The following is a 25,886-nucleotide window of genomic DNA, read 5'->3' on the forward strand; positions in this document are numbered from 1 at the left end:
ACATTTAAAAAATAACCCCAAGTATTATACGTAGTCACTGTAATGCTTTAAGCACTTTGAGGTCAAAGTAAGGTTTTGCTTGGTCTTTGTATTTCCAGTGCACAACAGTGAGCAGACATCCACTCAATATTGGTTTAACAAATTAAATGAAAATGATTGTAATAATATCATTCCAAATCCAAAACATCATCATTAATAATTTTGGTGTATTATTTTACTGGCTTAAAAATGAAAATTTGTATTTCTCCTGACATAAGTAATCATTTCCTATGTAAAACTTTGTAAAAATCTTTTCTACTCAGTTTCCTGAAAACTCTTTTACTAGTATTTGGCCACAGAACACTTTGAGAAGTGCCCAGACTACAATTTCCTTGGGAAATCTTTCCCCTGACAGGGGTCATTTCTTACATCTCCTAAAACTGAATCTAACTACAGTTGACTTGCACACAGCTAACGGATGGACTTGAGTGGTATATGTCAAAGACAGCTCCCTTCTGTCTTCTTAAACAGTCTTAGATAAAACACATGGATACCCTCAGGTCAAGGACAGTGTTCTCATCAGGCAGATAAAAAATGAAAGAATACTGCAACATGGGCCTTAACCCAACAGAGCTAACTGCTACAATTTGTAAATGTTTCTCCTCTTAAAAATTTACTACAAAATTTAACCTGATAAAATTCAGGTTATAATAATCCTCTTCCAGCCCCCAAATTGTTCAAATATTCTTAAATGGTTAAGTCAGTTCCATAATATAAACAAATTTTTATGTAAATTTGAAAAAGCACATTGTTCCAAAGCCCTTTATAGCTGCAATTCAAAACTACAAAGCTCTGAAAACCAATCATTTTCTCATGAGTTTGGGACAAATTTATTTAATGGAAAAACTTATCCTAAATTGACATAAAGCTATCTATAGACTATGACAAAGTCTTTGACTGTGTGGATCACAATAAACTGTGGAAAATTCTGAAAGAGATGGGAATACCAGACCACCTGACCTGCCTCTTGAGAAACCTATATGCAGGTCAGGAAGCAAGTTTATAACTGGACATGAACAACAGACTGGTTCCAAATAGGAAAAGGAGTATGTCAAGGCTGTGTATTGTCACCTTACTTAACTTCTATGCAGAGTACATCATGAGAAACGCTGGGCTGGAAGAAGCACAAGCTGGAATCAAGATTGCCAGGAGAAATATCAATAACCTCAGATAGGTAGATGACACCACCCTTATGGCAGAAAGTGACAAGGAACTAAAAAGCCTTTTGATGAAAGTGAAAGTGGAGAGTGAAAAAGTTGGCTTAGAGCTCAACATTCAGAAAATGAAGATCATGGCATCTGGTCCCATCACTTCATGGGAAACAGATGGGGAAACAGTGTCAGACTTTATTTTTGGGGGCTCCAAAATCACTGCAGATGGTGACTGCAGCCATGAAATTAAAAGACGCTTACTCCTTGGAAGGAAAGCTATGACCAACCTAGATAGCATATTCAAAAGCAGAGACATTACTTTGCCAACAAAGATCCGTCTAGTCAAGGCCATGGTTTTTCCAGTAGTCATGTATGGATGTGAGAGTTGGACTGTGAAGAAAGCTGAGCGCCGAAGAATTGATGCTTTTGAACTGTGGTGTTGGAGAAGACTCTTGAGAGTCCCTTGGACTGCAAGGAGATCCAACCAGTCCCTTCTAAAGGAGATCAGTCCTGGGTGTTCTTTGGAAGGAATGATGCTAAAGCTGAAACTCCAATCCTTTGGCCACCTCATGCGAAGAGCTGACTCATTGGAAAAGACTCTGATGCTGGGAGGGATTGGGGGCAGGAGGAAAAGGGGATGACAGAGGATGAGATGGCTAGATGGCATCACCGACTCAATGGACATGAGTTTGGGTGAACTCTGGGAGTTGGTGACGGACAGGGAGGCCTGGCGTGCTGCAATTCATAGGGTCGCAGAGTCGGACACGACTGAGCGACTGAACTGAACTGAGACCTCATTTGAAGATATTATGTAATATATGGCATATATACTATATATTATACCATGATTCTAAAATTAAAAAATCTCCAAAATTCCCACATACATCTAGTGAATAAAGTACTGTTGATCAGCACTTCATCACAAAACTTTAGGAGAATCGTAATTTACTCATAATGTGTCTAGTAAGTCAAATAATATTTCCGAAGATTACTGGAGCAAAAGACAAATTAATCTAAAACCTAAGTCCTAACTCTGCAAAGCATTATTTTGACAGCAAAGTTTTCATACCAATAGTTTGAGTAGGTTTTACTGAACCAGGCTTATTTTCTTGATGAAGACTCTCTGAATTTCTAGTGGCAAGAGGTTTGGCTATAGGAGCTGTAGATTTATCATTGGTCTCTCCTGTCCAACGAAGAGTGAACTGCAATGTAGGTCCCTGAGAAAATGTTTCAAATGGAGGCAGTCTCTAAAAAAGAAAAAACATGACAACAGTGAAGATCCCAAAAACTGAATTGAAAGAAATTGTAGGAGTAAAAAAAAAATACTTATTATGACATATTAATGTAGAACTGACTTCAATCAACAGATTTTTCCTTTAAAAACCCCCAAATGCCTACATGGATAGCCAGGAAAATAAAGTAAATGTATGGCGCAGTAAAGACTGTATATAGTACTAGAGGGCTCAGACTGGCAATTGCTACACTGGTTCCCCATACAAACACTGGCCCAATACAGCCAGATTTTCAGACTTTTTTTTTAAGTTCATATGAAAAATACTCCCATTTTTATTTGCTGGTAACTAACAAATTAAAAAAAAAAAAAAAAAAAACTATGGTACCCAAAGCCTGCCAGTTTGCAACTTCTCTAAAGATGACCAATTACTTCTGACTGAATTGAATGGTTTTAGCAATGAATAATTTTTGACTTCTCAGCTTCACAACGACTGCCCTTGGTTCTCACTCTGAATTTCAGGACACTGAGGCTTTCCTCCTCCACTTTCAATCACTTACAAAACCACTCTTCCCTTGGTCTCCTTAATTAGTTCCTAGTCAACATTTAGCCACAAGCCCCAATCTCTCACCCATCCTCAAGGATTTACCTATTAGATTATTCCCAAATTGCTTCTCCCTTCTTTACACTTAGAGCTCTAAACATTGTCACTTGGATATCCAGGTCATCCTGAACTAAAATATGTTTAGACATGAATCTATTATCTTTTCCTCTCAAGTACACTTATTTTTGTCCCAAGCATTATCATTCTACTAGTGGCCCTAAAGGAGAAGGAAATGGCAACCCACTCCAGTGTTCTTGCCTGGAGAATCCCAGGGACAGGGGAGCCTGGTGGGCTGCCGTCTATGGGGTCGCACAGAGTCGGACACGACTGAAGCAACTTAGCAGCAGCAGCAGTAACCCTAAACTAAAAATTTCACAATTACATTTGAAACCTATTCTTGCTATTCTCATATAATTACCATGTACAGATTCTTACTACAGTATCTTATTACTAGAGAGCAGTATCTCAGCTGCTCTGCTTCTGATTTTTACTTCTCAATCCATATTCAGGAGACCAAGTAATTTTTGTCAAAGATGCTTTCATGTTATTCCTTTTTATAGAAATCTTCAATGATTTCCTATTTTACTGCCACACAAGTCTAACCTCCTTCTACATCTTTATTACAAATAATCCTTTAAAACTATAATTTTAGACTGTAGTGACGTGAAAGGGTAATCATATAAACCAATTCTGACAGAGTGAGTCCGTATCTAGGAATTTATCTTGTAAAAATACTTGCAATGCAAAAAGATACATGTACAAGAGTACAAGTATACTCACAACATTTGTTAAAATGTAAAAAAAATTAAAATAAATTATCAACTTAAGTGACATTAGTTTAGCAACTTATGGGACATTTACTTAAAAGAATAACATAGAGCTGTTAAAAAGAAGCAAATCTATATGACCTGACTTAAAAGGATACCTCAATTTCTTGGGAAAACCCCCAAGCTCATGTATCAGTTCAATTCAGTTGCTCAGTCGTGTCCGACTCTTTGCAACCCCATGGACTGCAGCATGTGTATAAAGTCTTATAATGAGTATAAACTCATATATAATAATTCTATTTTCTCATGAAGAAATTTAAACTTTAAAAAAGAAATTTAATATTGTCTCAATTTCTTGGAAAAACCTCAAAACTCATACACAATAATCCTATTTTCTCAAGGATAAATTTAGACTTTAAAAAATTTAAAACATAAAAATAACAAATACCTGCAGAAAATTCAAGCACTATAGATACATATAAATAAGTTATTTAAAATCCCATCACCTGAAAGTAACCACTATTATGCTTAATTTTAGAAAAGGTGGTTGTGTTATTATGTAAAAATTGAGTATCATGGAAATCTTGTCAAAATATTACCCTTTTTAATGGCTATCATTCTAAGAGTTAAGGTGTTTCCAATTTATCACTATTTAAAAATTTCAGGCAAGACTTGTTACCTAGATCTTTTCAGTTATCTAGGTACTACCTTGTGACAAAATTGTAAAATATAAACTGTTATATCAAATTGTTAATGACTATATACACAATTAAAACTTTCATTTATATTGTCAGTCTCCCCTCCAGTAAAGTTACATCAACTTATTCTTAACTTAAAGCATTCTTTAAGAATATATGTCCCCACATCTCCAACTAGAAACTGTCAACTTCTTTTAACTGTTGTCAAACTAGTAATCAAAAGCTAGTAATCTCTGATTTTGTTTGCATGTCTCTGAATACTAGTAAAGTTGAGTATCTTTTTAAAAAGTTTACTAGCAAAACTAATACAATAAAGTTTAAAAATAAAATAAAATAAAAAAAATCAAAAAATAAAAATAAAAAAATAAAAAGTTTACTAGTCATCTATCTGTTGAGCTGTCACACTGTTCTTTATCCATGTCTCCTAATTAGACTGCTTTTTATTAATTGCATATTCATATTAGCCTTTTGTATGTTACAAATATTTGCCCCAGTCCATCATTTGGTTTTAACTTTAGATTTTTAAAGTATAGAAACGACTCGTTTTAATTAGTCGTTTTTATGATTTCTAGCTTTTGTATCATACCTAGAAGGGCTTTTCTCATAGCAAGATTATATTAATATTCATCTGTCTTTTTTCTGAAGCTATGCAGTGTTAATTTTTACATTTACATTTATGAGCCTTCTGGAATTTGTTAGGTCTAAATTTATTTCCAGATGGCTAGAGAGTAATTCTGTCACATAGATAATAAACGGTTTATCTTTCCCACACAGATCTAACACCAATTTTATCACAGATTAAACTCAAAACTATTTCAAGACTATGCTTCAGTGATGTGCTTGTCTATTCCTATACTTGCACCATAAATTTAAGTTATTTTATTGTTATCTGGAAAGTAAAGGTTCTCAAAAAACTTTTCCATAATTTTCCGTAGTACTATTACACACTGTTTTAGGTTAACTTTAGACTAATTTTAAGGCTTAAGAAAAAAAAAATCCTTTCAGGATTTTGCTTGTGCTGCTACACTGATCTAATATATTTAGAAACAAATGACACTGGTTCTATTGTCTGCCTATCCAAGAAATGTATGTATGCCTATTTTTAAGTCTCTTAAAAGTTATTTTAAGCCTGTTTCATCTAAGATTTAAAGATTTCCTGATAAGTTTATTATTGGTCAGATGTTACCTGCTGTTACTATGATTGGGATTTAAAATATCAGTCAACATTTATTGAGCACTTATTTTATGCCAGGCACGGTGCTAAGCATCTTTCATTAATTATTTCATTTAATCCATCAATTCTATGCCTTGCTTAACAGATGAGAAAACTGAGACACAAGGATTAAGTAACTTGCCAGATGCCACATAACTACAAGTGGAGATTTGAACCTGGTGGTCTGGCTCCAAGGATGATGCCTTCCATTAAATACTCTGACTAGATAATTTTGATTTGTGTTTTTCAAGGTATTAAAAAAAAGGACTCTTCCTTCCAATATGAATTCCTTTCAACATGAATTTCCATTCGGGGAAGAAAACATCAATCAGAAATGGGAGTTTGTAACTATAACGTGCTCAGTCTTCTGAGTAGTCCATACCTTCCCATCAAGAATAGTCTCCCATGTTGCTCTTTTCTTGCTTATTGGACATTCTTCCATTTCCTGCATGGCTACTTCATATTCCCCATCTAAAAGCTGTAAGCGCCTGTTAGACAAACACATACACTTTAAAGTAACCTGAGTATTATTGTAAGTACACAAATTCTACATCTTTAGATTTATATTCAAAAGCAATTATTAAATTTATAAACTAGCTTACATTCCCAACAAGATTTAAAAATATACCTACACTCCATTCCTGGCCAAAAATTTTTTTAAATGATTTGTACTAATAACTATTACTAGAGAATTACTTCATTACTGTAGCTACTCAGATATAACTTAAAACATTTAAAGTATAATATGCTTACGGTCTTAAAACTTAGTAAGTTTTAAATATTAAGTATAAAGCATGTGTGCAGGCTTTATACTTTTAGAAATGAAATAACAACAGTGTTTTAATACTTGCCTTAGGGAGCCACTAAGAATTACGTCTGCTATCTTTAATTATTGTAAATACTTGAACTAGAATTCTTGACTCAGCAAACTGATGATTATGACAAATCAGATAATTATAAGATCCTAAGGGGGCACCTGGCACATATAGGTGCTCAATAAACATTTCACAGGTGAATGAATATGTGGAATACTGGTTGAATCAAAGAATCAATTAAATTAAACCCATACTCACAGTACAGTTTTAATGTGTGTGTACATATTTGTGTGTGTATATATAGTTTTTTATTTTTTCCATACCATTAAACACTGGTAACACTACTAACCTAAATACCATTCTCCAACCATATCCAATAGTTAACTATATATCAAGAATCTGGCATCTCATCAGTCTTAGAGAAATCCTCTCAGGTGATATTAGCTGACATTTATTGAGTGCTTACTATGTGCCAGGCCCTATTTTAAAGACTTTATTTACATGGTTCATTTAATTTTCCCAACAACTCTATGAAGTAGATGCTATTACTTTACTGTTCAGAAGAGGAAACGGGGGCATAGACAGGGTTAAATAACTTGCTTTAAGGTGACACAGTGAGTAGCCAGAGCTAGCAATACAATACAGATAGCCTGTCTCTAAAGTCTGATTCTTAATAGCAAATGATTTCAAGAACTTAAGAATTTTTGTCTTTATGTTGTGCTACTTGAATTTTTTCTACTTCAATATATCAGCTTAATATTTTTTAAAGTTGATTTTATTAGTTTGAATAGATATTAATATTCTTCTAAAATGGAAAGGAGCTCTCCTCACACATTTACATGGCTACATAGCATTCTGTTTTATGGCTGTACATTTTGATGGCTACAATCCAATTTACTCTCCTATCTGTAATGTATGAAGAGTCCCTTTTCCCCCACAGCCTCATCAATGGTACTTTACCAAGTTTTTTGATACCTGTCAAACTGGTAAGTGAAAAAAATGACATCTCAATGCATTTTTATATTCAGATGTTTTACCTTTTAGTTGTTTAAAAACCATATATATTTTCTTTTCTTATATTTTCATGATATCCCTTCCTCATTCTATTAGTCTGTTGTGTTTTCCTTTTTACTTAATATGATCTGTATGTATTAGAGGAATGAGGTATCCATTGATATCTACATATTGTGAATTCAAATTAATTTTCTTCTGACTTGTCATTTTTATTTCAACTTGGCTTACAATGGTGTTTTTGTTTTCAAAAGGAAAGGAAAGTGAAGTCGCTCAGTCGTGTCCGACTCTTTGCGACCCCATGGACTGCAGTCTCCCAGTCTCCCAGTCTCCTCTGTCAATGGGATTTTCCAGGCAAGAGTACTGGAGTGGGTTGCCATTTCCTTCTCCAGGGGATCTTCCCGACTCAGGGATTGAACCCAGGTCTCCCGCATTGCAGGCATACGCTTTACCCTCTAAGCCACCAGGGAAGCCCATTTTTTAAAAGAAGTTTTTTATTTTGCTCCATATTCATATTTTTCGATATGGCTTTTGATTTTTACTCTTTAAGGAGACTTTAACTTCTCAGAAATTATAAAACAAATTTTTAAACATCTAATCCCCAGATCTTGGCTGGCAAATACTTTTCCTCTATTAACAGGAACCATGACTCTTAAGAAAGACCCAATTCCAGAGCAGAGGTAGGAAAAGGAGAATGTAAAGCCTGGAATAGCTAGAATACTCCAGAAAACAAGGAAATAAATGAATAAAAATAAGTCAAAGAGACTTAGGAACCTGCTTGGAGCTCCAGAGCTCCTCCTGAGCAAATTTAGGACAATCTGAACATTAAAAGAGCAACAGAAATAGATTAAAACAGACTGAATAAAAGTGGAATTCATTAATCCATACTTGATACCGTTACAATGGAGAAATATGACCACCACTTTAACCAAATGATCAAACCAAGCTGTGTCTGGGACATGCACAAAGAACACATCATCAATTAGTGTTCCTACCCAAAATGTTTAACCTGAATCTAAACATGAAACAATCACAAAAGTCCAAAATGGAATACATTCTGCAAAACTACAGGCCTGTATTTAAAGTGTCACAGAAGGAAGGAAAGCGGGAGGTGGGGACCGGAAAACTATTCCAAATTGAAGGAGACTGAATATATACAACAATGGACAACTAGCTACAGATCACAATCCTTGACTATGGCGAGGAGGGAGCAGAAAAGTACATTACTGAGGCAACTGGGGAGACAGCACTGTATTTTTGTCTCATGTTAGCTTTTCTGCATATGGTAGATGTATTGTGGTTATGGAGGTTAATGTCCTTGCTCTCAGGAGATCTGGGTTAAGTTTAGGAATAAGAAATGGAATCAAGTGTCCATGATCTAACCCTCAAATGGTTTATCACAAAAATACTCATGAATAAAGCACATGTTGTAAAATGTCAACAAATTATGAATCTAGGTGAAGGATACATGGGTATTAACTACCTGCATTTTTCCTTCAACTTTTTTAAGTTTGAAAATTTCCAAAATTTAAGTTGGGAGAAAATTATTTTATGATTTCCTCTTGGTACTTTTTTAAAAGCAGTTTTTATATGTATACCTGTAGCTGATTCGTGTTGATGTATGGTGGAAACCAATACAATATTTTAAAGCTATTATCTTTCAATTAAAAATAAAACTTTTAAAAAGGCAGTTGTTTTTAAATACACAAGGAATATGTTAACATATTTAAGGTAGAAAGAATTTTTAAAAGAATATAATGTACCTCTCCTCCTACACTGCCTAAAATAGAACATTTACTAACATTGATGAAGTCCAGTGTATGACATCCTAATTGCTTTTCCCACAGACATAACCCCTTTCAAATTTCTGACTTGAGAGAAACAATGTCGCTGACATTAAGTGACAGATTCAAAGACAATATGGTAGCAAAATCAATGGCACTATTCCTAATCACCTTTGCTTTCCCATTAAAAGCCCCGAACCTTTCTTTACCCTGGTGGCTAGTCAGTGGATTCTATCAAGGCAATCATCTACTTTTTAAAGAGCAGGAGAAACGCACTAGTTGGCTTGGCTTTCTCCTATCCCTGACTGACAGTGAAATGTGTTCACTACCGGTGAGCACCTCAGGACAAGAAATCATGGCATATTACAGGTTTCATCCTCTAATTGTACCAAAAAAAGAATACTGCATTCGCTTCCCAGAGGTTCTATACTGGCACTAAGGTGCTTAATTCCTAAGTGAAAACTGCAGAAATGATTATAAATCCAAGTGTTCCTTCCTACCATGTGTCAAATGCACAGAGAGCCACACAATGATGATAACACACAATTTTCTTCCTTAACTCAGGTAAATATATAATCTCAATATTTGCATGAAGCCCACTTCATTCAGGTCTCTGCTCAAATATGACCTTCTCCCAGAGGCTTTCTCTATAAAACAACCATTTATTCTCTTATTTTTCTTCACAGCATTCTCACTAAGTACATTAGCTAATATAATTTTGGGGAGTAGTACCTGTTTCCTCTACTAGAATTTAAGCTCCATGAGGGCAGGGGTTTTGCTGCCTCATGGGTGAAAACAGTAACTAACAAAGAAGGAGACACAGAAAATACTTGCTGAATAAACAATCTTAACTGAACATTCAAACAACTCATCAGTGTTTATTGCTTTCTACGTGATAAAGAGAAAAGTTTAGTATTTGCAATTTGTTTTTCAATCCATAAGAATAAAGAGAAGGCAAAGAAACAGTATCACCACTATATTCTGCTTCAAAATAAAAACATTCCTAAAACATGGGAGCCTTGCCTGTCCATCAACATTACCTGTTTTTATCAAATACTGTCATTTGTGCAACAAACGTTTTTTCCCCATCTTCACGATTTCGTTTTCTTCTAGCTGGAAGTTCTTCATTGACATCTGAATTTGACAAACATTACTCATGAATCAAATATTCAAGCAAATACACCATATTTATGACATTTGGACCCTTCACATAGCATATACTCTATCCCAAATGAGGTACAGGAAGTTGTAATATAATACCCAGACTTACACCCTTCAATTTTATGTTTTTACCTTATGTGTATGTTCTTACTTTTTAATATTCATTGCCATTATTAACCCCACATTTTTGCAGATGTTAGTTTCTATTCAGAATGATCTTCCCTGCTAGGCAAGGAGAAAAAAATTCCTCATTCATGGTTACTTTCCAAGAACTTCAAAGAATGCCTCAAGACTCAAAGATTATTTTTGTCAAGGTATTTCTCCACTAACCTTCAAAAATACCTCTATTATACCATGGATCATTTAGCTGCAATTATATTTTATGTTTATCCCTGTATTCTAGGTTATGAGCCTTTGGAAGATGGGACTGGATTTCTTAATCATATTTGTGTCCTGAGCACCTATATGTTATATGAATAGTTACCTCAAAGGTGGATTCAGAACAGTTGTGGAGGATAGAAGGATAGATATGTGGTAAGTATAATACAATGTTAACTGTAGAATCTAAGTGGTAGATAAACAGTTGTTCACTACCAAATTCTTTTGAATGTTCTGTATGTATGAAATTCTTCACATGCTGGGGGAAGGGATGAATTATTTGCTCAGACACTAATTTAAATACCAGTCTTTTCCATCCAGTGTTCAATATATACATGTATTTTTTTACTACATGAAATGTTTCACCATATAATAATGAAAATTTTACAAATTAAATACCTAGTATAGCACAATAACCAATAGTGTAAGCACCAGGCCAATCTACCATAAAATTAATTATCTCATTAGAGATTTCCTAATAAAGGCCATGTTGTTAGAGCACATGCAGTAACTTCTAGTTCTACATCATTTTCCCCTCTAAACAATTATTAAAATGACTAAAAAATAAAGAAATATTTTGTACACAATTATGAGTACTATGAAGATGCACTACTTCAATCATTTTTACAGTTCATCTTAATCTCCAACAATAAAATCTAGTAAAATTATTAAAATAAAAATTACCAATATTTTCATTGGTTTCTCCATTAATCATCCCATTATACTCTCTTCTTCCTGGACGAGTCACTCTAAATAGCAATGAGTAAGACTTCACCATATGGCTGTTACTAGGTTCAAATTCATTACTGGAAACTGCAAGGGATGGGAAGTTTCCAGGTTTTGTTTGATTGAGGTCAGGATTCAAAGGCACCTGCTTTTTACCTGTAGGAACTTGCCTTATCGGACAACTTACATCCTGCAAAGGCAAAGATTATTATATTTATTTATGTATATGCAATGATAAGAATGATAATAAAACCTCTAATCACAGCTATAGGAAGTACAGTTTAGGGCATGATTTCCAAATGGCATGCTAAGATTCTAAACAAAGGTCTGAAAATTGTGATGAAGCACAAAGAAAATATCAATCAACTATCTTTCAAATATTAACACAATTGAGGACTTCCTCAATATAATGAAAATAATGATACAGTATATCTTATATTTAGCTGATGGTCATCTTAAAGTGTTAAGTTAGAAATACAGAACTAAAACCATGCTTGAAATATGACATACAACTCATGTAAACTACTCTTTTCCCTTAAATATTCTATTTTTAACAAAATAACAAAGAGGATCATTAGAAATGAAAAAAGATGATTACAATAACCCTACTGACAACAACCTTAAGAAACAGTAAATCCATATATTGAAATATATTGTCTATAAGAAGTAATATTAATCATCTTATGAGTAGTGTTCTGTCTTTATATAAATAGGGCTATGCTGAAAGAGCAAAGCCGAAAAACTGCAAGATGCAGAAGACCTTTATAACAAGAAAATACAGTACATATTTTAGGTACCTTCTATTTTAAAACAAACAGAATACATGCTTATAGTCTTAAAATTCTGTTCTACAAGAGTGTAAAAATGGGAAAAATGTAAGTCTCCGTCACCCCAGTTCTTACACTCTAGAGAGGACTAATATTACCAAGTGGCTGTACATATCCTTTGAAAAAAATATTTATGCCTTTTCTTAACACAAGAAGGATCATACTATAGTTATAGTCATTTCTGTTTTGCCTAAATAATAATATATCTTGAAGAATTTTCACATTACTACTTACTGTGTGTGCAGTTTGGGGGACTAGAGAGTATTATTGACTAACTTTAATCGAGTTTTTAATATACACTTACACTGCTATCTCTCATCACTTTGGTCTACTCCATATCTCTAGCACAGTTTTTACCACATTATCTTACTATGATTTTGGAAGAGCATTAGCAATAGGAACCTCTATACAGATCATTCTTATTCATTTTTTTGGCCTTGCCCCACAGCTTATGGGCTTTTAGCTCCTCAACCAGGGATAGAACCCATGCTCCCAGCGGTGAAAGTGTCCTAAATTTTTGGAATGCCAGGGAAGTCCCTCCTATTCTTAAAACACCCAAGGACGTCCAAGGCTACTAAAAGTAAACCTACGGCTTTGGTGGGTTGCCCAGGAAATTTAACCAGCATAACACTTGTTTCTATGGTAAAATGATTTCATCTTGCTAATAAAACTTTGAAGCAATATAGTAACAAGTTAATGACTGATAAGGCTACCAGCAGAATTTCTTTGCCTGCAAGTACTGGTACAAGATAATCCTTTAGGGAAAAACTCTCTCTTAGCCCTTATTTAAAATACCAGTGTGTTTAAATAGCTGAGGTGAAAAAAAAAAAAACAAGCTAAGAGATTAGAGTAGCAGGAAGCAACTGAATTTATGTCCTAAGATGCTAAAAAATAAGCTTATTCCCCCACATTGTCATACTTCCATAACAAAGTTTTATGCAGATACCTACAGTCAGATTAGAAAAACCTGAAGACATGGGAGGTTGGCAAAAGAGGTTATCAATTTTACAATTCAGCTATCAACGTATTTTAAAGAATCCATCTGCCAATGCAGGAAACTTGAGTTCGATCCCGGGGTCAGGAAGATCCCCTGGAGAAGGAAATGGCAACCCACTCCAGTATTCTTGCATGGGAGATCCCATGGACAGAAGAGCCTGGCGAGCTACAGTCCATGGAGTCGCAAAACAGTCGGACATGGTTTAGCAACTGAACAACAACCACATAGTTTAAAAACACATATATTTGCATAAACATATTTAATGAAAAAATTATTCCATTTAATTCACCAGTATCACTTTATACATCACCTTTCTTTTTTTGTGGCAAACTTTCACAAGCAGGACTTCCAGGGTGACAGAATTTTGTTCATTTTCTGAATTTTGTGATGGTTTATCTAAATAGAAAAACAATACTTCAAACTCTATTTTAAAAAATAGTACTCATTTTCCTAAGATGTCTGAGAATTTCAAACAAAGACTTTCTATAATGAAGTCTTCTCACAAGTTTACTCATTCCTTTTCTCCACAATCAGTTCCGAATTTAACAAATACAGTTAAAGCTTCTTAGTAGAAAGCATAAATGAAATAGTTCAGGATAGGTAAGACACAAAATAAACATTTTTTTCTTTCTCCCAAAATCTATTAGAAAAATATCCTAGTTTAAGATGTATTTAAATTGAATTGGTTACTATCTTTCATTTCATTTTGAATGCTCAGATGTCTAAACTAAAAGGCTCTCTGATTTGACCAAAACTTGTAACCGAAAGGATTAAAAAAAAAGGATTAAAAAAAAAATTAAACATAAGTTATTTATGATAATATAAACATATTATCATTTCACAAGAAAGCAAGCTATTTTTTGACCTTTCCCCCACAATCTTTTTTTTTTCAGGTTCTTTCCCCATTTATTACAAATTTTTTTTCTTTTTTAAAATTAAATTATTTTAATTGGAGGCTAATTACAATATTGTAGTGGGTTTTGCCATACACTGACATGAATCAGCCATGGGTGTACATGTGTTTCCCATTCTGAACCCTGCTCCCTCCCCAAGAATTTCTTTAAAGCCTAAATGGGATAGCAAAAATCAAGATATTATTTACTACCTAAGAGAATCTCTTGGTTTACAGAATTTAGGAATCTTAATTTTAAAGTGATAGTATATAGTCTCTTTATCAATGAACTTTAAAAAAAGGCTTCTGCCAATTAAGGTTCCAGAATACTTCCCTACAACTTATCTTTAATCCCAAAGGCACTAATAGTCCAAAACCATATTTTATCATTCATTTATCATTAAGTTTCAACAATATACAGAACTACTATGTTATATATATGTATACACAAGCATATATATGTTATAGATGAACCCATATACAAAGAAATAATCTTTGTTCTGAAATTTTAGGCAACACTTTTTCTGCTTAGAAACACTCTTCTTACTCAGGGTATATACATAAAATACATTTGAATCAGTCTCTTGAAAGCTGTATCCAGGATAAAGATAATTTAACATACCCAAAATATCCAAATGTCCAAAATGCAATAACAAAAATACTCTCTGAACAATACTCACCACGAAAATAGTACCCTGATAATCTGTGTATTCATTCTAAGCAGTTTTAAGTAGTAACTGTTAAACAAGTCTTCATTCAAAAACAAAAGAAAAAATAATATTTTAGGGATCTTGATGTTATTTTTCTATCCTGGTTTCTTAAAAATATTACTTCTTAAAAAAAACTACAAATATACCTTGAATAGACAAGAGAGGCAATATATCTGCTTCTTTCCAACCTCCACTAATTTCAAAGTTTTAATGGGAAATTACTTTCTGGAAATAGAAGTATTGACAGTTTACTTTCTCATTTATTCCAGTAATATCAAGAAAAAAAAAACTTTAAGTGAATCTGAGCAACTCTTGAACTGTTCTGTCATATAGACAGGAAAAAAATGATCATACCATGTGGCAGTTTATGTCAACTAATTAATTCAAGTAAATTACTGTTACTTATATAATGTTAGTAAATAGTATTCAATTAATATCCACCAATAATTTCAGTGATGAGTAATTTATGTTTATAGAAGTACCTGAGAACAAAGGGCTAACAAACCTATAAAATTCAAACTATGAGCTTCTAAAGTATTAGAATTCATGTACTTTTTAAGTACCACAGGATATCAAATACAATGAATGATTAAAAATAAGAACTCTACAAGATGATTATAAATGATTCAGGAAAAAAAACATGAAAATGCCACTCAGGTTACTTCTATTAAAAAAACAGACCAGGTCTAAGACAAAACTAGAAGTTACATTAGCTGCTAATATGACCAGACTAATAGGGTATGACCAGACTTCAAATTTCTTACATTAAAAACTTGACTAGTTATCAAACTGTTCTAATATAACCATTCTATTTATTATTACACTTTGTTTCTTACTAAACAATACCAAGGATGAACAACTTGACCTGTTTCTTATAAAGATTTTATTACATTGCATGATTATATTAAAGGATACACATATAATTTAAGATGGACAAGCCCAGAGGCATTTTATCCATTTTGAAACCAACTGAAACTTTTCCCAGTATCCTTTCACCTTTTTTTAATGAAGTAACATTCAGGACTATATAATTTTCCTTTTATAGTATCTAACATATTGATATATCCCATTGGTTAGCAGTACTCGTTTCAGTTGTTATAGCTTAGTACTGGGATGGCCACAAAGTTTGTTTGGGTTTTTCCATAAAATGTCATTAAGAAAAAAATTCAAAATGTTTATCCCTATTCCAGGTTCTGAGGCAATTAATTAAAATTCTCACCGCCTTTATAATTTAAAGTTTGAAAAACATTGTAAATAAAAAATAACAAAATCTAAGAAATTTCATTTTATTAAGTCTTTCCCATATTTTCTACTGGTGATCTCTGGAAAGATGAGGGCTCTGAGTTGGGTAAGATAATGTTATACAGTTTTTTTTTAACTGCAATACTTGGAGCCCTAAAAGGTATGATTGAGTTTTAAGAGGTGGAATTTCATCTATTTAGATAAGCTAATGTTTACCTTCAAGAATGAACCCACAAAATACTGATTATTTTAACAATTTAAAAATCCACTCATAACTTGCTATAAGGAAACCAGGTGCTGAGCACAATCTTATGTATGTACAAGGTTGACCTACAATTTTTAAAAGCTTTTAAGACAGTTTTTTAATTTTTATAATAGTATAATTGATTTACAATGTTGTGCCAACCTCTGACGTACAGGAAAGTGACTCAGTTATACACATTCTTTATTTAAAGTAGTTTCTTAAAACTTGTTTCTCAGACAACCTATTTCTGAATTACCTTCATGCCTTATTAAAATACAGATTCCTAAACACCACCAAAACCCTACTAGATCTGAGGCCTTAGAGGGTCCAGGTATATGTATTTCAAACAAACTGTCAAAATGTTTCCACACAGACTGACTTAAGAACTACTACTTTAAAAGTTTAATGAGTTATAAGTTACATCCTCCATATTCCACTATTGACCACAAAAGCCATAACTGAAATTGCAGGGGAAATCCACTAAAGAGAAATTAAATAATCAGAATCAACATCTTTTCCATTAAATATAATTTTACAAATTTACAGTTTTGTGGGTTTTTTTGCATTCACAAAGGTGTGCTGCTGTAGACTGCCAGTAAGTTTACTTTGAAATACATACCATTTTTGTGGAAGAAACCAGTAAATGTAAGCTGCAGATGAGCTGACAAGCTAAACAGAACAAATAAAAAATTTTACTACTTTAATATGCTATAACAAAAATAACTTAGACTTTAAATATAACACGGAAATCAAAGCTACTTCAGCTCATTTATAAACATTCGGCTAATTCTTAACTCTATTCAAGCCCACTGACTCCATGCTTCCCGTGTTAAGTATGACATCCTAAACAGTGTGTCTATACACATTGAAATACACACACCACACAAATAGAAACAAAAAACACCGAAGAAGCAAGGCAGAAAGAGACCACCAAAGAAGAAGCAAGATAATTTATAGTGCTTTAGTGTTCTACCTGTAAAACAGGGACAGATTTCCCTTCCCATCCCTCTAAACAATAGCTGAATCCATGCTACTCAATACTCAAGTGTATTTTCAAGCTACAGAATTTCAACCTCCTTAACAAATGATGCAGAACCATCACTTTCTACTTTAATGAGGGATGAAATACACAATCACAAATATGCTATCGATTTGTTACTATTCAACATGTCATTTTCACTTTTAGTTTTATAAGCAATGAAAAGGAAGCATAAACTATAATGAGCCTTTGTTTTGAAAACTATTTACTATAATGGAAAAACTATTAAGTTGGGATAAATGAAAACATCAACAGGCTTTTGTAGTAGCTTTAAACTGGCAAAGAGCAATCTATCTTTAAATCGGGAGCCATTCATAACTTTCCAGAACAGTTTCTGTCATGTGATACAGACACCAGATTATAGAGGGCTATAGAGAACAGATGTTGGAAAAAGGGAAGCAGTACTGAACCCTTACTCAAGAAATTTACTAGTGTAAAGAATCAAAGTAAAATAGTAAAAGCACAATGTGGTTCAATAAAGGGTACCTTTTTTTTTAAAAAAATGATGGTGACAATCTATGCATTCATATAACCAGAGGGGAACAGTTATATAAAGACTTTGAGGCAAGAGAGCGTTGAGGAACGAGCTATGGTCAGAAATGAGGCCATATTACTAACAGGTTAGTTCTGTAACTGTGCCCAGGACTCCAAGTATTAGCGCAATAGGAGGTTAAGTGAGATATTTCAAAAAAAGATGTGAGGATGCCTCTATTTTCTAGTGAGATAATCCATGAAAGTGTATGCTAAAAAAATACAGGGTGGGAGTCCTGAAGGGCATTTCTAGAACGGTACTAAGAAAAGTAAGCTAGGATATCAACAGACTAACAAAATGACTATGAAGTATAAGGGTTCAAGCAGAGTTAGAAAGCATAAACACACACACAAAAAAAAGAAAGCATAAACACAAAGGAAAAATTAGTAACTGTAACTAAAGTATTGAAAAAATTTTTAAAAATTACATTAAGAGGATCAACTGTATGTAAATGAGCTCAAAGGACTTTTTCCAAGGTGATGAAAATGTTCTATATCGTAATTGTGGTTACAGTTAAACAAATGCATACATTTGTCAAAACTCAAAATATACACTTAAGGTGAGTGTATTATACTGAATGTTAATTATATACCAACTTGATTTTTTAAAAGTATATACACCATGTATAAACTCTACAAGCCATTTTACTAAAAGATAACTAGCGTTTTTCTATAAAAAACTGTTCCGTACACGAAACCTTATAATGCAGAACGGGTGAAACTCCAAAATAAAAACTGAGAAACTGAGAGAAATATTCCACAGTTTCCACATGTTGTAAGATAATTCGTTAGTCACAACCAGCCTATCCTATTCTTAGTTGCTTCAGTTAAACATACATACTAAAGGCCAGGTTAATTTTTCTTAAAACATCATTTTAAATGAATCATTTCTTTCTCCAATTTCCTAATGGGTCCCCAACTGCCGAAACTTTTGTCTAAGTGCTGTCTGTGACATGGTTCCTATTTCTCTTTAGCCCTACTAAAGCCTCATATAAGAAAGTAGAATAGAATGATAAAATAGAGGCAAATTCAAGTTTGAATTCTGGCTCCAGTTATTAGCTATGACCTGGTATCTATAAAATGAAGATTGGGAGGCATGGATGAAAGACTAAAGAATCCATCAAAATACTTGCTTCCCCTTCTACAAAGACCCCATCCCCAATCATCCCAGAGCTTAATTTCTTTGATAAGCACTTGTATTTACCATTTTTTGTCACAATTTTTTCACACGCGTTCTCTTTTAACATATCAGTGTCCTTTGTATCTATCAACGTCTTACAGAAAGGCACTCAACAAATGATTTTCAAAAGGAAAGATTTTTAAAAGGTCAGGGATCAGGACCCATTATATTGTGGTACTTCTAAAATTATTTACATTGTTTTTATAGGAAATTCGATCCTAGGTTCCAACTGTGAAACAACAAAAATACCTTGCATTGATCTACCCAGAAAACACTTTGCTGCTGCTGCTAAGTCGCTTCAGTCATGTCTGACTCTGTGCAACCCCATAGACGGCAGCCCACCAGGCTCCTCCATCCCTGGGATTCTCCAGGCAAGAACACTGGAGTGGGTTGCCATTTCCTTCTCCAATGCATGAAAGTGAAAAGTGAAAGTGAAGTCCCTCAGTCGTGTCGGACTCTTTGCGACCCCATGGACTGCAGCCTACCAGGCTCCTCCGTTCATGGGATTTTCCAGGCAAGAGTGCTGGAGTGGGGTGCCATTGCCTTCTCGGAGAAAACACTTTATATTAGTGTTATTCAAAACCTGGTCTACCCACTGAGATCACTGGAGAAACTTACCATGCCACATGGCAAGATATTGAGAATTAGACTTTAACCATTTTTATAGAAATTTAGCATTGCCATGACATCAAAGTATGTGATCAATATATTTTACAAAAAGTATCCATCTACAAAAGATTGGAAATTAAAAACTAACAAAAAGGTCACCACAGGATGGTCTGAGGCACGGTTTTAAATGGTACATTACAAATTAAATGAGATGGCAGATCCATTCAGCCACCATATAACATTGTTTGAGAAAAGGAATTCCAAATTTCAATTAACCAGTTTAAAAAACAAATTTGGGAATGTGATTTGCTATGCATAATTTCCCCTAGGGGAAAACACTCTCCTAAAAGTAAACACTCTGATATGTGCCTTGAATACAATGAAACAATGAGGCCAAGTTGATCCCTTTCACCGGTGGTTTAGTCCAAGGAAAGAGGACAGTTTTCTCTCCCTTTCTAATTTACCCTTTTCCCTCTCTTGTGGCTAATGTGTCTACATCTTAATTGGTTAAGCTGGATCAGAGGAAGGGAAGAAAGAAACATGTAGGCCTGGTCAAGCCTATCTGGTCTTAGGCAGCACAGAATCCAGCTTAGATGATCAGAATAAAGTATCAGATAAGGATTTGGTTCATCTTCTTGATGTGTTTCCTATTTTTATCTTCTTAGGAAGAAAGCAATATGGCAACAGGAAACTAGAGGAGGAATGTGAAATTTGGGGATAAGATTTTAAGCACAAGTAATTGACAAGTATCTGACATTGTAAAGCAGTCTGCAGAATAAGGTTAAGTAAATTTAAATTTATAAGAGATGAATATTTTGAGATGAGATTCATGTAGGAAACTCAAATTTTAGGAGTAGACAGATCCCACAGAAGGATCAACATTTTTATGCAGGAAAGAAACCAAGATTAGCGCCTCAAATTTCTACACATTAATCTGACAGTGGCAGGTTTAAGACTTCATTTCTAGACTCATGGCTATACGACCTCAAAACAGGTCAAGTGTGATGATAAGCTAAGTTACATTTAATGTTATGATGTAAACATTAAGATGACTAGCATTTCTTATTAGTATATTGCTTCACACTGTAAACTGTGTGTATCAAGCTGTTTCTAAAAGATGTTTATTTTCCTTAAGACTTAAGTAAAAAGCCGCTGTATTCAGAAAAAAAGTCAATAAAGATATGATTGTTTTGGGGGAAAAAAATCTGTTTTCAAATACCTAGATTTTAAGAATCATATATGATTAGTGGTGAATGATAAGGCACCTTCAGAAGTACATAGGTACAAAGAAATTCACGGCCCAGATTCTAAAAAAGGAACAATTAAAACTTAAGTCTGAAAAGATGTTGATATGTAAACAACTTCAAAACTTACAATCAAGACAGAATTGTTAAAAAAAGAGAGAAAGGGGAGGAAGACATCAGACCCTATTATGGTGGAAAAAGACATAATCAACTTAAGAAGCAGCTTGAAGTTTTAAAAATGCAGCTAAACCTACAAAAGAGGTGGCTAGAGTAACACCATTAATGCAATACATCTATTTAAAATAATTTATAGCTTTCTTAGCATAACGACCAACAACCTTAAATAGCCTACAAGGTCCTGCATTATCTGGTCATGGCCATCTGCTCTAGTCTCATCAAATGTTATCTCTCTCGTCAGCTACACTGCCCTCAAATGATGTTACATTCCCTTTATCTAGAGTCACCTACCTGCTCACCCTCTATCTTCATTCTACTCCTATATTCATGTTTGAAATCTCAGCTTCTTCCTTCAGGGAAGCTCTCATTGAACATTTCTATTCCCAAATTAGACTCTCAAACAAGAGCTGGTTCTCCTGCCTCATACAGCCATAGTTTCCCTATGTGTCTACTTTTACTTCACAGCACTTATATTTATTATACGATTATGCCTTTTTCCCTAAATGCTGATAAACTCCAGAAAGGCAGGTCTTCATCTGTTTCGCTTACCATTATATCCACTAGGTCTTAGTAAAGTGTCTGGGACATAGTACATGAAGGAAATGGGAACCCCAGAAAAAAATAGATCCAAATTTTGTTACAGTACAAAAAGATGATAAGAAAAGGAAGATTATTAACTCAAAAGTTTAGGCTGTAATAACAACAACATAAAGTGATGGAAGGCACCTTTTCAACCTACTAAAAACATAGGCTTGGAAATATACCTAGTAGATGTTCTACTTCAGTTATCTTTGGAAGGAATTTCTCCAGCTACTAACAGGACCAGGAATGGAAAATGATTAAGTGGAAATGCTTCTAATTTGACCACAGGAAGTATTTCTGGAAGCAATTCCAATTTGGAAATCTTTTCATGCTACCTTTCAGTCAGTGGAGATGCACTTAGAAGTCAGGAGTTGTGACTAGAGAATTCCCAAACTGGTAGGATTAATAGCCCAAGAGACTCCCTGGGATCCTGCTAAAACAGACTACTACAGAAAGATCAGAGATTTATACCAATGAATCGTAGTGCTTGGTCAAAACTCAAAATTCAAAATCCACAATATACCGGCAAGTCAGAAACAAGAGATGGAGAGGACAGAACAAAGTATTATATCACAAATTCTAAAAAGAAAGACATTTTAAATATACATAACCACACCAGAAGAGCAAGAAAAGATTAGGAAAAAATAGATACTAGAGATGTGACCACTATGAATTTCTAAAATTTGCTAATTGCTATGGAGTTTGCAAAAGCCATGGTACAACAAAAGAAATAATCTTCATAGTTGGTGGGTATTACTATTGAGTTTTAAGGTTACAAATGCAACCCTGATCTACTGTCACAAATTGACTGATACCTTAAAGAAGTGAAAACCATGAAATGTCCCATGTTTCTTTTATTCTATCAGCTTCTCCTCTAATAAATTTCTGCCATTATCTGTGACAAGTAAGATAACTGTAGAGTTAAAGTACAAAAAACCAAGATCCTTCAACACCAACTTCACTTTGCACAGATAATGCCAGGAATTTGGTTTTCTTTTTAAGTCTCTACAACTGTGATAAATAGATCAGGGATGTGACTGTTCTAACCTTTGGGCTGTAGTACTACAGTATCTGGGGTATCTCAACAGTCTCCTGGAACTTTGCAGAATGAAATGCATTGGGTTTGAGAGTGGAGACATTAAGATTGTTGAAGTACTGAAAGAACATGAGTTCCAATGGAATCTATCCAAACTATAGCTACTGAACAAATCCAGGATCCAATTAAACTGAGTAAGAGCTTTATGTTTAAGATAGTACAGAATAAAAATATAGATGGGAGATACTTTATTTGTAAATGATTTAAGATTTTAATGTCTACTAATTAATTTCATGGAACAACAAAGATTTACCTTGTTCTCCCGTAAGAGACTTTGACAATAGATCTTGCAAGCAAGGTTTTATAGTGCTGACATTATATACTGCTGTCTAGGGAACTTAGAATCCTATGTGATAATAAAGTTTAGTAGAATGGCAGGATTATGCCTAATTCGAGATGCAAAATACATTGAAGGAATTTAGTAACATAGGGCCTTGCGGGTAAACTTAAAATGAACCAATTTCTCAGTTAATTTTAGTGACTCTGGGAGCAACAATGAGACATTCATAAAGATGGAGTGTATGTGTGGCGTGGGGGGTGGGGGTGGAACATCGAGTACAGTAATTCAATACCTCATGGGCCTGAAGAGCCTTGCTGAGTATTAAGCAAGCATGGTCAGCTCCAACACTGATAGGTCTGTTTAAAAAGATCTTGGGGAGCTGAAATGACCAACTCACTGGTCCCAGTTAGATCCTAGACTATTTTCAAAATTACAAGCAGGAATTCTATGCAACTCTCTGAAGTTTCTGTGAGTTGGTCAACAATACCCGTTACAGTACTGGCAGAGTTGTTAAACTCATTGGGTCAAAAGGAATATAATTATTTGGTGAGTACCAGTATAATAATCTATCTTCGTCACAACACACACTCTAAGAGAAGTTCTGTAATATTTATCAAAGCCAAGGTCACAATGAGATGGTAGTCAGGTTTAGCAGTGATGAAGGTAGAACCTTGATGGGGGAGATGAAGAAATGTTCAAGTTTTCTTCTTTTTGTTTTCACTCTTCCTTCTCACACAAGCCTCAGAAGACCTGAGGGCAAACTATTAAGGTGTTTAGGAGAAAAGAAGAGAGGATGTATGGTCAGGCTCTGACTACAGCTTCATACTTTAACTACAAAAGGCCCAGAGGGTCCCAAAAGATCTTTCCAGGGCAGGTGAACAGATAGGATTTGGAATAGAAATTCAAGCAAAGAACAGAGGGTGCATGCACTGAGCATATTTTCAGTCTATATAAACCAATACTACAAGGTATTTCTTGGGCAGTAATCAATTAGGTAAAGATTTGGGATCTCAGCTTCTAGAATGAACCATCAAAGTTTATTTACAAATCAAGACTGCCTAGATAGGAAAATATAAGTTACGCTTCAGTCCTACAAGACTGCAAACATTTTTTAAATGAGATTAAAAAAAAATTCAAATAATAACCGAACCGAAAAGACGAACTTAAAAGCAATTACAAAAATGACATCTCTTAGTCACAAAAACGAGATACTATAAATAAAACATCATTGAATTAACGTACATCCTATCTAAATTGGTAAGGTATGATTTAAAACTTCAAGAGAAAACGAAAAATCCATGTGGCAGTTTTCTCAATTCCATTTTTTAAAAAATCTAGTATTTTTAGTTCTACATTCTCCCCTAAAAGTAGTCAATGAATAAACAAATACCACCCAAGTCCCTGTTTCTCTTTAGAATAATACTCAACTTTCTTTACTTATCAAAGAGTAAGTAGATACCTACCGTCTAGGATTGGAAGCATCTGTCTAGCCTAGGGAGATATTAAGCTACTGGGAACATTTAGGGATTAATTCTGGGAATCGTATTTGAAAATACACATTAAGGTTCTGTCCAAAAGGCCAGGTTTCTGAAACTATCATGTGATAAATACATTTCAAATATAAATGACAGTTAAGAATATTTTGTCTGAAGGACGTCAATAAGAGGAAGGATGAAAAAAGGAAAAAAAGTGCCTCTCTCAGAACTGTAGATGATTCCTTAGTAAAGATGTGATCGTGTGAAGCACTTGGCACAGCACCTCAAGTACAGCTGAGTATACCATAAACATGAGCCTCCATCTTTCTTCAGATGAGGTAGCAGGATTAATACTAACTGCAAAAGTTACAGAAACTTTGATTCAAAATGCAAGAAATTGTAGTAGAGAAAAATAATAATGAATAGAACTGCCTTAGAAAACAGTGAGTTTCCAGCACTGGAGATATTCAAGATAAGGCTTAAGAAGGGAGTCTCTGCCAGGGAGGCTACAGAAGTAATCCCTGATTTGTGTATGAGTTTGGATCAGATGACTTCTAAAGTTCGCTCTAACTCCTTACAATATTGAGGTGATCAAAATGAAAATGATCACTGTACTTTTTCTTTTTTCCTCAAATTTGTCACTTAATGTAAACTGATAGGTTATCTTACCTATGAGATTCTTGCTCTCCTTTCATTTTCTCTACTTTTGATAACATATCATCAACTTTAAATGTTTTCCTGGAAGAAACAGATAAACAAAATAATCACTTCTCAACTGGGAAAAACAAACAGATTATACTTTATTGTCACTATAATAGGCAAACTGGGTATGTGATTTTTATTTTTAATAAGATAAATTATGGATGGTTAGCCATAACAATGAATACTATTGAGACAGTGTATATAATAATACAGCAAACAAGCCTTCAAGTCCCATTTCAAAGGCTAACTTTTCTATGAAACCTTGGGTAATTAATCCAAAACTAGAGGGATTTCTCCCTACCTATGGAACTTGGTGTATACTTATTTTGACATTTAGTCTCCTAAATGTGAAACTTGAATAAATATTTTATTTCTATTAGATTATAAGTTCCTAAAGGGCAGAGATTCGTCTTCTTCAAGGAAAGCCACATGGTGCTTGGCATGTTGCCTTAATCTTGGTAGGTGCCAAGCATCTGTCGGA

At 34.1% G+C, this 25,886-nt stretch overlaps 2 protein-coding genes across 5 annotated transcripts in view; one reads left to right on the plus strand and one right to left on the minus strand.

The window, feature by feature from the left end:
• Window positions 1–25,886, plus strand: part of CRLF3 (cytokine receptor like factor 3) — a 90,285-nt gene that overhangs the window by 56,110 nt on the left and 8,289 nt on the right. The window contains exons 9-11 of one of the 3 annotated variants that reach the window (XR_011561932.1): window positions 7,784–10,549; window positions 10,668–10,788; window positions 10,878–11,008. The gene's annotated coding sequence lies outside the window, so the exon portion shown is untranslated. Of the gene's footprint in view, window positions 1–7,783; window positions 10,789–10,877; window positions 11,009–25,886 lie in introns of all 3 variants that reach the window. The other 2 variants (XR_011561931.1, XR_011561933.1) reach the window with 2 other exon arrangements.
• The window catches only part of SUZ12 (SUZ12 polycomb repressive complex 2 subunit), a 38,949-nt gene that overhangs the window by 6,475 nt on the left and 6,588 nt on the right, over window positions 1–25,886 (minus strand). Inside the window, exons 4-10 of one of the 2 annotated variants that reach the window (XM_019981806.2) lie at window positions 25,373–25,441; window positions 17,110–17,159; window positions 13,713–13,798; window positions 11,537–11,768; window positions 10,354–10,447; window positions 6,086–6,191; window positions 2,260–2,437 (exon numbers count right to left, since the gene is read on the minus strand). In XM_019981806.2, the coding sequence (XP_019837365.2) occupies window positions 2,260–2,437; window positions 6,086–6,191; window positions 10,354–10,447; window positions 11,537–11,768; window positions 13,713–13,798; window positions 17,110–17,159; window positions 25,373–25,441 (815 nt within the window). The remainder of the gene's footprint in view (window positions 1–2,259; window positions 2,438–6,085; window positions 6,192–10,353; window positions 10,448–11,536; window positions 11,769–13,712; window positions 13,799–17,109; window positions 17,160–25,372; window positions 25,442–25,886) is intronic. The other variant, XM_019981807.2, reaches the window with a different exon arrangement.

The sequence above is a fragment of the Bos indicus genome, chromosome 19 (genome assembly GCF_029378745.1).
Source record: "Bos indicus isolate NIAB-ARS_2022 breed Sahiwal x Tharparkar chromosome 19, NIAB-ARS_B.indTharparkar_mat_pri_1.0, whole genome shotgun sequence".
Classification (NCBI taxonomy): Eukaryota; Metazoa; Chordata; class Mammalia; order Artiodactyla; family Bovidae; genus Bos; species Bos indicus.